This window comes from Enhydra lutris, unplaced genomic scaffold (genome assembly GCF_002288905.1).
Source record: "Enhydra lutris kenyoni isolate GAN:26980312 unplaced genomic scaffold, ASM228890v2 scaffoldscaffold83, whole genome shotgun sequence".
NCBI lineage: Eukaryota > Metazoa > Chordata > Mammalia > Carnivora > Mustelidae > Enhydra > Enhydra lutris.
Window position 1 is genome coordinate 1,217,005 of NW_019154167.1, and position 14,091 is coordinate 1,231,095.

The window sequence follows — 14,091 nt, forward strand, 5'->3', positions numbered from 1 at the left end:
TTCTCTCTGTCCCTATCCTGCTTAGGATAGGCAACATTGACTTAGCTGTGATGACAGAGAGGACCAAAGGGGACAATGACAATACTAACACAGGCTTGGCCATCACTTGGCCATCTGCAAGCCTGGTAATACCTATGGCCATCCGCTTGGGAGCTATTCACCTGAGGATGCATGGCAACTCAGCCTCCTAGCTTCTTCCTATTTCTAGTTAGTTCCTTTGCTTCTCCACGTGGAACTTCTGTCTATGCCTTGGGGCCACCTGTCCTTAAGGCCACCTGTCCTTTCCCCACTCTCTGTTTGGTGGATTGCCTTCTACGTCTTGTGGGCAATGTTAGGAGATGTACACATGGGCTTGTCATGGTGCTTGTGATGAAGAGAAAATGACGTGAGGGTGTGCTGTTCAGGTCTCCTGGTTTGGTTTGGGGCGGCAGGATCTGGACTGGGCTGATCGTTCCCAAGGCCCCTGTTTGTGTCAGCACCAGGACAGCTCCGAGGGGTAGCTGCACGGAGTTGCCTAACTGGGAAGCCTGGTGTTGGGGGCTGCAGTTGACCTTGTTCTTGGTGGTCATCCCGTCCTATCTCTAGAATAAAGTCTAAACCCACACAATCTCTCCTACCCCAGTCTTCCATGACGTCTTAACTTCAGGCAGCTCTGTCAATCCCCATTATGATGAATAAGAGAACAATCTTATCTTCACTTTCAACCTCCACCTTCCACAAAGCCAGAATGCCCATGCCTCTCTCCTAGATCACTATACGTCTAAAGCTGTGCCTTAGATCTAATGCAATTCTCTAACTGGTTCTACTTATTGCTTATTTGCTATTTTCATCTTACGTTCCTTCACTGACTCGATTGTGATGTGTTGTCACAGGCATCCTTTGTGGGACAGGCCCATCTGAACGTCAGCTTTCTTTCCCACTGGCTTGTGCCAGGAAGGACCCAGCAGTATAGCACTGGCTCCTGGGAAATCAGGGTGCTGGGGGAATGGGGGTAAGCACTAAGGCAGCAGAGCCCCTCCCTCCCTGTTTCCAGGGTCCCAAAGGGGCTCCGGCATACTGAAAACTGAGGCTGAGCCCTACCTGCCTTGATCATTGGAGGCGGAAGAGGTTGGCTGGCCGGCCTAGAGAAGACCATCTTCCTGGAGTCCAGCAGGAGACGGCAGTACCCCGCAATCAGGCAGGCAAAGTTGGTGGCTTCAGGCCACTCCATCAACAGCACCAGAGGCTGGGGAGAAACAAGAAGAACCATGAGGACGTGGGAAGGAGGGGAACAGGTGCACGTCCAGGGGGACCACAGTGAAAAGATGACTTGCAGAGGTACCGGAGTCATACTTTCTAAACCAAAAACCGAGGCGTGTGGACTGACAGACCAATTCTTCTGGTTTGAGAGTTTATTTATAGTGAACTCCTACCCAGGTATCAAAATTAAATCAAACTTTAGTTTCACATTTAATGAACTACCTTTACTGAAAAAAAGATTAAAGTTATATAATATCATGTGCCTGCTGTGTGGTTGTATTTCTGTTTGTCGGGGGCTGAAACTGGAGAGATGGGGTGAACCTGGGAGTCCTGGCTGGACTGGGGAACATCCCTGATAGAAAGTTCCTGAACCCATAAACTATCTCTTGCTCATCTATAGCCCTTTGCGCCCAGTACCCAGAATGTTCCATGCAACAAAATCCTCACTGTGCCTTCTGGACCCAGTCCTTTCTGGCCTGCAGCCCTGCTCAGACCTCCATGCTACCCCCTGTTTCCTAGATTGTCCTCAAGATGTTAGTTGGTGCCCTCTGAAACAGTTCCTTGGTCCAATAAATGGGTCAAACAAAGTTACGCAGAGACTTGTACTTACAGGAACTCTCAGACTCTCAGACACTTTCACGTAGGAATGTGCACTGTGAAATGTTGACAGTGTGGCCAGGGGGCTTTAGGATTCCAACGTTTCCAAATTATTTGACCAAAACCATCTATTTTCACAGAAAATCTCATGGTAATAGGGTTGTATTTTTTTAAACCTATTTTAGGAAATGCTAGCATACTCTGTTGACTTTTGTTCTGGACCCTGAATCAGTCAAATTAACCCCAGGATTAGCTGGTTAACTGTTTCAGTGACTTGGCACTGATACACCAGAGGAAAGACAGACCCTCCCAAATCAATACCTTTCCAAGAAACCTTCCCAATATCTGTATCATGATTTTGTCAAAGTGTGGCTTGAAAGAAGTCTGGAGCAGATTGAAGTCAGCAGTGGGAGTGTTCGTCCTGGGACAGTGCAGTGGCCTCCATCCAGATAAAGACCCATGGAGACTGGCTGAAGAGGGAGCCATGGGGCCATGACTCACCTTGACTTTTGGCTGTTCCCAGACCAGGCATTAAGAACTGAAAGAATTAGGATGGAATGAATCCCTTCTCTCACCAGTGAGGTAGCCATCGCAACAGTCCAATGAGAGGTGATGAGAGCCTCCACGAGGGTAGTGGCAATAAAAGGAACACCGTGGAAGACTTGGTTGAACTTGGTCACCAATTAGACTAGCCTTCTTGGCCTGGATCACCACCTGGGGAACAATTCTGAATCCAAACCAGCTCACCTTTTAAATAAAGTTGCCCAAGTCCCTTTGCTATCTCCCAGGATCCTGACACACAGCTCGGGTTGACTATTTTGTAGTTCATCAGACCAGGGTCTGGAAAATTTTTCTGTAAAGGGCTAGACAGCAAATGCTTTAGGCAGTAACTCTGCTATCATAGCATGAAAACAGCCATAGATAATCTATGAGCTAAACAGTGGGTGTGACAGGGGTCTAAGGAAACCTTATGCACAGAAACAAGCAGTGGGTCAGGTCTGGTTTGATCTAGGAGGGAAGCTTCTTTTCGGCCCAACACAATGTTCACACTCATTTTCACAGCTCTCAGCTTGTTTCATTTGCCAACACCGATCCCCTTCTCTTTTGGAAATTCTTCTCTTTGCTTTTGTTCCCATGAGGTGGCACTGGATTCTCATTCTGTAGTCCCTGACCATTTCCATCTCTCTCTTTGGCTCACTCTTCTTGGAGAGCCCCCCAAGAATCACCATCCTCAGCCTATTTCCCTCTCGGACTCTTCGCCTACCTCAGTGCTGTGTCTCTATCGTATAGTCTCCTGCTGGATCAAATCCTACCTTGAATTGTTTAGTTATTCTCTATCCAATGACACTGTGGGCCATGGCAAGGCATTTGGATTCCATCCCCCAGGCCTGAGTTGATGATACTCCTGTGGAGCTCACTCAACAACATCAGGAAGAAAAGGGACCATCTGTACCCTGAGGAGCAAGTGGCTCCTGTCTCCAATGAGAAGGGGACCAGGGATGAGATGTCACTTTTGGGTCATTTGTTTTTTTAGTTTTTGTTTTAGTTCCAGTTAGTTAACACACACCCTTTGGGTTATTATTAAGAAGGGGCAGAGGGAGTGTTTGTACCTCTAGTGAATGGATGCTTCTGTCACAACAGAATGTGTACAACAGAATCTGTACATGCAAGAGAACACAAGGTTGACCTTGTGTACAACAAAGGAGAGACAGAAGGGGAATGGGATGGGGGTGAGAAGAGGGCCTTGACCCCCTGCCATTAATGGCAGAAGGATACCCAGAGGTTTGGGTGTGAACAGCTGCTACCACCATTACTAGGAGGACCCAAGACTCACTAGGTCTGCCTCAAGAGCATTCCCTGACATCATGGCTGCTTCTGCTGCCACTGCTTTACTTCAGGCCCTCTTTATCCTCCTCCAACACCAAAACTTCTCAAGGTATGTGTGAATGGGTGACAAGAGGGCTGAGATCCCGAGCCCCTCGGCCTCTGGGTCCTGTTGCGTCTCGCCCCAAGCTGGTTCATCTGCTTATTCTAGTGGGCCATACATTGTGGCATTTTTCATGATATGGAAAATGTGGGGACACACTAATCTCAGGAATCCCAGTAGCCTCCTGACCAGCCTTCCTGCCTCCAGTCTCTTCACTTCACTTCCCTCCACTCCACCTCCATATTGCTGCCCAAGGTTCCAAAACACAACTCTCACTTAAAATGTATCTCATCACCTTAAACCTACTACCTTCTCATGTCACATAAACCCTTTAGGACCTGGACTCAACCTACAGCTCCAGGCATATCTCCCGCTAGCTCGCCTGTGCCCTCTGCCCATCCCTGCCCCTCTCCTTATGCTCTAGCAATGACACAGAATTTTCAGTTTTCCAGAGATGCCACGTTCTTTGATCACTTCCTAGTTTGACTCACATTGTTCTCTCTGGCTGAAATGCCTGCGGTCAACTCTGCCCACCGGGTGAACTGCCACATGCTGGTGGGATAGCTCGTGGACAGCATAACCCACCGACAGATGACAGCCGTTCATCGCAGAACAGGGCCAACACAGGTCCTGCCCTCATGCAGCTTATAATCTAACAGGAAATAAGACATAAATCAAATAATCATGAATATGAGTGGAAGGTGTGATAAGCACTATGAAGGGAAAGCCAGAGAGTTATCAAAACGTAGAATGTTCTGGATCAGTGTGTGGGTAGGTAGGTGTGAACGTGTGCTCCTGTGACCAATCGGTTTCAGAAGCTGGAGAGAGCTTCTCTGAGGAAAGAACCTTGGCTGATGACTAGAATGACGTTCCATTTGACCAAAGTACAGGCCGCCTGGCTTGACTGACTGATGGACAGATGGACTGACTCGCTGGCTGAGGAGCTGTCTGACTCACTGGTGCTCCGGCTCACAAGCTGGCTGCGGGACAGGCAGAATGCCTAATAGCCTGACACGCTGACTGGTTAGCTGCCTGGCTGGCTGGCTGGCTGGCTAATGGATGGATCAGAGGCAGAGAAACCAGCTGGCCAACTGACTTACCTGTCTGACTTCATTTCAGTTTCCCTTGCTTATCTCTTACCCCAAATACAGCCTGATGTGGGTAATGAAACAGCATGAAGGCAAAACCCCATGCTCAGAGAAGGCCACAGGCATCCCCAGCTGGCTCAGTCCAGCACATCAGGAGTCCGTCCTCTGCACGCCCACATGGCCAACTGGGGACACCCCAGCATGGGCCAAAAGGAACTTGTCAAAGGAACACAGATGTGCTTTTCACCAGCAGGTGTAAAAATCAAATCAAAGGCAGGCAAGCAAAGAGGTTGGATAGGTTTTCTTAGGAACCTTCAAAGACATTTTATTTTAAATAGGATTTTAACAATCGTGATGTCTAATGTAATGCTTGTCCCTACAGAAAGCACTAGAGCAATAAAGCTCAAACTTGAGAACAGGAGACACACCGGGCCACAAGAGATCCCTTGGGACATTTCTTTGATGGTTTCCTTTCCCCCTTATGTGCTTCTGTGGTAATGGGGTATGGTCACGGCCCAGTGGTGTGTCAGTCCCAGACGGCTGTCTCTTGGAGAAAGAGCTCTGCAGTATCTCACGGTCAATCCACTAACAGCAAGTAAGCAGAGTGAAAACTGTAACCAAATATGCCCAGGCCATCTTCAAACATTACTGGAGAAAAGGGGGTGGGGTTGGAAGCATGGCCAGCCATGAGAAGGTAGAGCAGGGATTAATTTGCTATGCCCCAGCCCCAACTCCTTCGTGGGGTTCTCAGAGTGTGCTGGGAATTCACAGGCATCCTGCACTCTGGGATGCCAACTAGGGAGGGGACTGTTCTTGGGGTAGACTCAGTGCACTCTAGCGTCTCTGAAAACTGGAAAAAGATGGGAATCCAGGGACACAGAAGGGCAAGGGTGCAAGATGATGGTCCTTGGGTCCCAGGGGATTTGGGGTCTTGCCTCCAGGGCCCTGGGGAAGGTTAACCGGGCATAACCAGCCAATCTGGAAACAAGGCAGATTATTGCTGTAAGGCGGTGGTTCTCAGGCCAGACACACATTACAATCCCCTGGGAAGCTTGAAAAACCTATATACCCCAGCCTCACCCCCCCCCAACATTTTAGTTTAAATGGCCAGAGAGGAAGGGCCCAGGCAACCAGTGGTTTTTAAATCTCCATACATGACTCTAATGTGCAGCCAGAGCTAAGGACTACTGCTCTGAGTGAAGACTCTTAGCTTCACCAGGGCCTTCCAGAATATTCCCAGGCCAGAGTGGCATATCTAGGAGGAAATGAGCCAAGTCTGGTTTCTAACTTCCATGCTCCTAGTTAAGGGAATTCAGACATTCTTTCTTCAGTATACCCTATGCGGTGATGTGCTGGGAAACATTAAACAAGTTCTATGAAGTCCTGATGGGTATTCTTTGTCAATTTCCCAAACCCCCTGCTTCCTAGCAACACTGAGTTCATACTAAATGACCTTCAGATAGAAGCCTAGATCTTTTTTTTTTTTCCTCCCTCAATCTTCCTCTTTTTCTCCCATCACCATATCCCTGATCCTGGCTCTGCTGCTTTATCTGTGAAAAGTATAAATAACCATCCTGTCAATTTCGTAGGGCACCGCTTTGCAGCGATACACATAGCAGACATCTCTGATTTCAGATGCATCTGATCTTATGTAACAAAACTTGGGGGTGAGCAGCACGTTTCTCAGTTAAATCCTATCGTTAATGTAGGGGATGAGTTTCCTACTTGAAGGAATCTCACAGTTATGTTAGTTTCCTGTTGCTTCTGCAACAAATCAACACAGGCTTAGTGGCTTAAAGAAGACACACCTGTTCTCTTACACTTCTGGAGGTCAGAAGTCTGACCCGAGCGTCACTGGGCTAAAATCAAGGGTCGACAGGGCTGCGTCCCTTCTGCAGGTAACCCACAGTCCTTGATTCATGGGCCCTTCCTCCATCTTCAAGGCCAAAAAGGTCCTGCAGAGTCCTTCTCACCCCCCCATTACTCTGACCTTCTCTTCTACCTCCCTCTTCTACTTATAAGGACCCTTGTGATGACACAGAGCTTACCTGGATAATCCAGAATAATCTCCCTATCTTAAGGTCATCTGATTAATTCCATCTGCAACTCTAATTCTCCTCTGCCATATCACATGGGGTATTTACAGGTTCTGGGGATTAGGGCATGGGCATCTGTGGGAGCGGGCCACTATTCTGCCTCGCAGAAACATTCTAATGCAAAATGGATAATTCCCCTGTGGTTTTTCATATGCACCGTGTTGCCTGCTGCAAGTGGGGCATACCTGAACTATCTACCACTTGACGGTTGCATTGCTCACCCAACCATGTGCTGTTTCCCACTCAGCAGAGTGCAACCTTCTCCTAACCCCCTCCATTCACCCATGCGATGTCCTGTTTATCCCGTGATGCGATCTCTCATCTCTCCATGCACCCGCCATTTGGCCCCTCCATGTGCTGTGTGCATAGCCCCAGTCTTCAGTGTAACCATGATACAGGCAGCAGGCAGGCAGGGTTAAGTATAATAAGACAGGTGCGTTGTGTGTACAAGAGGGGAACGTGGGGCGCCTGGGTGGCTCAGTGGGTTAAAGCCTCTGCCTTCGGCTCAGGTCATGATCCCAGGGTCCTGGGATCGAGCCCCGCATCGGGCTCTCTGCTCGGCGGGGAGCCTGCTTCCTCCTCTCTCTCTCTCTGCCTGCCTCTCTGCCTACGTGTGATCTCTATCTGTCAAATAAAATAAATAAAATCTTTAAAAAAAAAAAAAGAGGGGAACGTGTGTGGGCATTTGTGCGCATGCGCTTGTTGAGTCTGTATATTTCACACTGGCTCTTTCTCATGTCCACTGCTGTCTGTAGAGCTCAGGCCCTGCTCTTGTCACTTAATCCCTGCGCTAGGGCCAGCATCCCCTCCTCACCTCCCTGGCTTCACACTAGCCTTGCCTTCAAAGCTTTTAGCCAGCTTATTCTGCCCACCCTCAATCTCTCCAATCTTTTTTTCTCATTAGTCTCCTCTCCAGCCAGGCAACTATGCTTATCGACCTGCACATATGGCTGGCTTATTTCTGTGCTTGCTCTCTGCCAGTGAACACAATCCCACTTCTCTCTGCTAATCCGTGCCTATCACTTCAAGATCCAGCTTAAAACATGCTCTTGTGGGAAGTCAGTTCTTGTTAACCCCTTCCCATTCTTTTGTTCCAACATTTTTGTTCTGCAAAATTTACTTCATGTTAACTTTTCTTCATTGCTGTTTTGCTTTTCAAGAAAATAACAGGTCTCATTTGTTTAGTACTTACCATGTATCAGGCAGTGTGCTGAGACCTTTTGCCTACATTTTCTCATTTAACCCTGAACAACCACCTTTTGAGATAGGCATTCCATTGTGCAGTTGAGGAAGTCAGTGTTCAGGGAGGTTAAGACACAATTTCAAGGACACACGGCTTAGGAAGTGGCAGAGCTGGGAGCTAAACCTGGTCTGTCAGATTCCAGAGCTCCATACATGTTCTGATGTCGTGTTATTAAGGCAGGTTGTGTGTCTTTGTGAGGCTAGTGGGGTAAGACTGTGGTTCCACCTGGGCAGCATTCATGCCCACACCAGTGGCTGGATTGCTCCTAGAAATGAGAACAGTGCTCCTCACTCAGTTAATACCCACTGACCCTGCTCAGCTTGGTTCCTCCCGGATCTCTGGACCCAAGGGTCAGTGTTCTCAAATCTGGCTATTCTACAGTATCACTTGGGGAACTACAAAGTAAATAAATCCTGATGCCCAGGCTGCACCCTGACCAATTTGATCACAAGCTCTGGAAACAGGACCCAGGCATCTGCACTTTTAAGATGTTCTCAAGGAAAGTCTGTCGGGCAGTCAAGTGTTGAGAGTGACTCATACAACATAGGAGAAGAGTCATCTGGAAAGTTGTTTCTCTGTTTTAAACCCTTTTTATTTCTCAGGAAGCCATATCTACCCTGCATGTCTTGTCTTTTCCTCTCCCTTCCATACCTGTCCACCCGGCTTTTTACCCAACAACACTGGCGGAGGGCAGCAATCATTCGTGGAGGAAGTAGCCACAAGCCAATTAGGTATCAGCTCCAGGTGGGTTCCTAAACCAACGTGAATGCTGGGAATCACAGGTGGAAAAACTAACATATTAAAGCTTTATGAGTTTCACAAAGACAAAAATAAATAACTTGGTCTTTTAGAAACAGCAAATAGTGCATCTCTTAATTTGCTAACAAAATCACCCCCCTGGGAAATGCTTTAGGAAAGGAAAATTGCATCTACTCTAACAACTTCGGCTAGCAGGCAAGCAAGGCTGCCCCCACCCCCACACTGGTGACTTGGGTGTTCAACAGGAGAGCCACGGAGTGGGCGGCTGACCATGGCTGCCAGACTCTACATAGGTAATAGGCGCTTGCCAGTCTGAAGGAGCGGATCTGTGGGAAAGGTTCTAAGATTCTGGAAGCGCTAGATTCTGGGAGGTCAGATGTGGACTAGGCTCAGCCTGTTCCCTGTCTCCCCAGGCCTCCGTGGGTCCGTCCACATATTCATGCACCCCCTACTCCATGATTCCAAGTGTGTATGCCTATGGCAGGGCTCCCCAACTGGTGTGCGCATATCCCTTCAGCCTCTGGGGTGGCCAGACAGGGCCTGGGGAGGCCATAGTCTCTGGGGCTGGACCATTTATCCCATCATTCCACATGAATGTCATTTTCTGTGTGTGCTGTGACATAAGAAAGATCGGGAAGCCATGGCCTGGGGGTAGCTCCAAGTCCAATTGCCCTGCCCTCTACTGAAGACCCCTTGTGGGTTAATCTGACACTTCCTAGCCTTCTCTAGCACTGGCTGACCATACTATATGGCCAAGATAGCATGTCCCACAGGGCTGAGAAAGGAAAGAAAGATGAACCCAAAGGGGCCCAGGCTCTGAACCACTTAAGAATCACTGACCCTCACTGGAAAGGCTCAAACTCTCTTTCTCAAGTTTACTCCTCTCTCTGTTCCTAAGGCCTGTCCCTGGAGAGGAGTAGCTCCTCAAAGCTGGGCTTACCTTGGCATCCATGATGCTGGTCTCCACCCGGGCCACGCCCTGGTTCTCCCGGAACAGCTGGATCTTACTGATCTTGCTGAACTCGGACAGCACAGTGGTGAGGTTGGTTTTGAGGTCAATAACATGGCTGATGCCATGACGGGGTCCCACCAGGAGAGTGGTGGCCGACTGCTTCTCATCCTGCGGACCGAGTGTGGTGGGCAGCATTCACGGAGAGAAGGGCAGAGGAGGTGGCAGAGGAGGTGGGAGGAAATAGAAAACAGGCATTGAACCGGTTCTGTTGGGAGGTCTGGAAACATTTGGGGCTTAGGGCCAGCGCAGGGGGACAACTATGAGGGGCAAATGGTCTTGCTCCTATTCCCAGGGCAAGCCCCGGGTCACTGGATGCCTTAGCCTCAGCAGCAGGCTGAGTGAGGTGGTCCATGATAGGGCTGGCTCTAGCAAAATCGGGACATAGGGGAGGTTTGTGTTTTAAAGCTTTGCAGTATCCTTTTCCCCACCAAGCCCAGGGGCTTTCCATTTGTTGCTGCGGGCCACTCGGTACCCCAACCCAGTGTTCTGCCCAAGCAAGTGGCATCCTGTGTCTGGTCTTCACTTCCTTGCCCAAGAGCCACCTAAGCTTGCACTCCGCATCTGGTGCCAAAAGTTAGACAGACAGTCACTCAGCCTCAGGTGTTGGGAGTCGACTGGGGGCTTAAGAGCAGGGTCGGGGGAGCCCCTCCCTGCAAGGACATCTGTTCTTTGGCAAAACAGTAGTCATCTTTTTAAAAAAATTACTTTATTTTTTAAAGGATTTTATTTATGAACGTATTTGTTGGAGTCGGGGGACACAAGCAGGGGGAGCAGGAGAAGCAGGCTCCCCACTGAGCAAGGAGCCCAAAGCCGGACTCGATCCCAGGTCCCTGCGATCATAACCTGAGCTGAAGGCACAGGTCTGCTTAACTGACTGAGCCACACTAGCATCCCAGCAAAACAGCAGTCTTAACCCAAAGGAATGACCTATACGAATATCAGCAGTGGCAAGAGGGTAGACAGGGGTGGAGGGAGGGGAGTAGGCTTTCAGGGATCTGCAAGTACCAGTATGTAAATTCATCCCTCTGCACCTGAGCACTATCAAGCCTGAGCCCTCTGCTGGCCCATTTTCTGGCATTAGCCTCACCCCAAGGAACCTCTTTGGGTCTGCTATAGACACTTTGATAAGCGGCTTTCCATCAGTGTGACCCACGAGCATGTCAGCGTGTTCCCCCGAGCATGACAAGCACCTGCATCCAGAAAGCAAGGTGATCTGAATTCCCTTCCACCATGGCTCACTAGGGTGGACTAGCCTGGGGCGAAGATTTAGGGGGACCTCCCTGTGCGCCACCAGGGAGGGGTGTTACTACAGTGGGGACCCTGGGCAGGTAGGGGGAAGTATGCAGACTCAGAAAGCCTGAGGTTGGCAGGAGGAGGGGATGGGAGGGGCTGCAGGGGTAGGGGGAAAGGCGATAAGGCTGAGCAGGGGTTGGCAAACTCTGGCCTGGGGCCAAATTCAGTCCAACTCCAGCGTTTACACGGCCCACACTCTGAGAATGATTTTTACATTTTTAAATGGTTGGAAAAAATTCAAAAGAACCATATTTTCTGACATGTGAAAATCCCATGAAATTCAAATTTCAGTGTCCATAAATAAAGAGATACTGGAATACAGCCATGCTCATTTGTGTCTGCATCGTCTATGGCTGTTTTCATGCTATAATGGCAGCTACATAGTTGTGACAGAGCCCCGCATGGCCTGCAAAGCCTAAAATATGCACCACCTAGCTCTTTCTGCAACAAGTCTGCTGAGCCCTGAAATCGAGGAAAGGGGACGCAGAACGGTCATGGAGGGATACTGAAAACAAATATGGCCTCCTACTTGACCATTTTACCAAAGGCAGGACTGGAGCACCATGGGGAGGGAGAGGGAGAAAGAGGAGGAAGAAAAAGGTCTTTAGAAGTGTTTGCTGACAGAGAATGCTACCCTAAAGCTCTAGTGGAGTCCCTTCTGCCCCCCACCCAAACCCAGATGCACGCAAGGGACTCCCTCCCCACCATGGCCCTCACTGACCAGGCCCACAGTGTTGAATAAAACGCCTGTGAAGGTCGGAAGTTCGTTCAGAATTCGAAGATACTGGAGCTTTGCCTGAATCGCAGAGCCCTGTGGAAATAACCCATGCAGGCACGTGAGAAGCCTGAGTTGCACAGGAAAAGCAAACCTGAGTTCTCAGGAAGGAGCATCAACATCTTAGGATGGGCGCTAGTCAGATGCGCCAGCAAGCCACACTGGGTGTGTGAGGAGACCCTCAGGAAAACTGCAGGAAGGTTCCAGTTTGGACAACTCTTGCCTCCAGCCATCCTGTCTCCCTTTCTAAACCCTCCTCTGACCTCCTGATCCTCCTGCCTTAAAAACCCAGCTTACTCATTTTGTTCTCAGGGTCATTTCAACACCTCTCCCTAACTCAGACGTCCCACATCGTCTGCACCTCTGTCCTGAGATCCCCTCCTGCCACCTTGGTACCAGCCATCCCCAGCCAGGGTCCCAATCAATGCCTTTAATCCTGAGCACCCCTAAGCCTCAAGCCTGCTCTTCCTCTGCCATCCCCTCATAGAAAAGTCTCTCGAAACAGTACCCACTTCCCCTCGGCCTTTGAGCCAGAAACCTGTATCACACTGGGCTCCCCTCACATTCTCTCACCTGATGGCCACCAGCCAAGATCTCACCTTGACTGGATCTCCTAACTTCCTCTCTGACCTATCCATACTCCTTTCCCTCAACCCCTCCGCACTGTTCTAAGGGCAGAGCCTAAAACAGCAGTTCGATCCTGTCAGTCACCCGCTTAAATCCTTCTGTGGCTTCCCGATGCCCACAGGATGTCCTGTCCCGATGTCCATGGCACACGGCATGCTCCAGAAACTGACTCCTGCCAGCTTCTCTGGCTTTCTCTCAGAACCCCCCCACCCCGAGGCATGTGCCTTGCACTCTCTGTACTTGCTTATGCCGAATTATTTGCATTTGTTTCCATGCACAATGTTCTCTTATACCCCCACAGCCTTGTACAGATGGATCTGCCTGCCTGGGAAAGTCCTCCTCCTCCCACCTCCCTCTCATCTATACAAACCCCTATCTGTCTGTCAAGACCCAGATCTGGCATCAAACGCACCAATTCCTGGCCTTTCCTATCTCCCTAAGGCTGGGCTGGGTGTTCCTCCTCCTCCGTGTTTCCAGAGCCCCCACGCCTGTTGCATGGTGTTGTGACTGACTGTCGCTCTGTGTTGAGACTGTCGTGTTTCCCCACTAGCCTGTGCCTGACTTAAGCTTGGGGAGCAGGCAGGCCTTTTTCATCTTCGCCTCTCCAGCCCAAGCACTAGGGGTGGGGGTGTCCTCAAAAAAATGTGTTTGCTGAGGAGATGGTCAGGGAGCGTTGATGTTCTCCCTCTGGGAGGAAAACAATTTGATTAAATATGCACAGCAAGGTAGGCCTGGCTTAAGTCTCTGGGGAAATTTGCATCTTAAAAGAGAAGCTTGTGGGTAATACAGGGAATCCGGAAGGGTAGTATATTGGTGGGGGGGGCCACTGTCTCCTCTGCGTCTGTATGCTGATTATGTTGCCTTTAACCACCCCTCCTGCCTCTTGGGCAGGAAGCAACCAGAAGACTGAGAAGGGCTTGAGACCTTCAGGGATGGAGGGGTGGGGACTGGGAGTCCCTCAGAGGGTACAGGGTACTGCAGTGACGTGAACTCTCGACTGGCCGCCCAGTGACCCATTCTCCAGGTCAGGCCGTGTCCCACCCGGCTGAGCTTTCATCTCCCAGAATTCCCTATTCCCCGCCTGACAGATTAGAAAACTAATGAAGAACAGAGCAGTTCTTTCTGTGGAAAACAGGCCTCCCCAGAGTCCAGTGCTGTCCACACACAGCAAGTGCTCAATTGGCACAGAGGAAATGGGTGGAATGATCTGAGAACTGCCTCCTCCTGCATCTTGGCCCCTTTGCTTGGAGGATCCTGGCCTCCACTGGTGATTTGCCCCTGAGCGGTCTCTGGGCGAGGCTCAGGCTTGGGGAAAAATCACTCTCCACCATCATCCCCCATATCCAGCCAAGCTGGATGTGTACCTGAGTCAAAAACAGTGTGTGTGTGGTGGGGGAGGGGGTTTCTCCCAGAAGACCAGACCTGCTGGGAAACC

General features: G+C 49.9%; 1 protein-coding gene across 1 annotated transcript in view; it reads right to left on the reverse strand.

Moving 5' to 3' along the window:
* LOC111161282 (FERM and PDZ domain containing 3) overlaps positions 1 to 14,091 on the reverse strand; it is a 57,026-nt gene that overhangs the window by 13,225 nt on the left and 29,710 nt on the right. The window contains exons 11-13 of the mRNA XM_022524865.1: positions 11,976 to 12,065; positions 9,890 to 10,069; positions 1,081 to 1,225 (exon numbers count right to left, since the gene is read on the reverse strand). Of these exons, the coding sequence (XP_022380573.1) occupies positions 1,081 to 1,225; positions 9,890 to 10,069; positions 11,976 to 12,065 (415 nt within the window). The remainder of the gene's footprint in view (positions 1 to 1,080; positions 1,226 to 9,889; positions 10,070 to 11,975; positions 12,066 to 14,091) is intronic.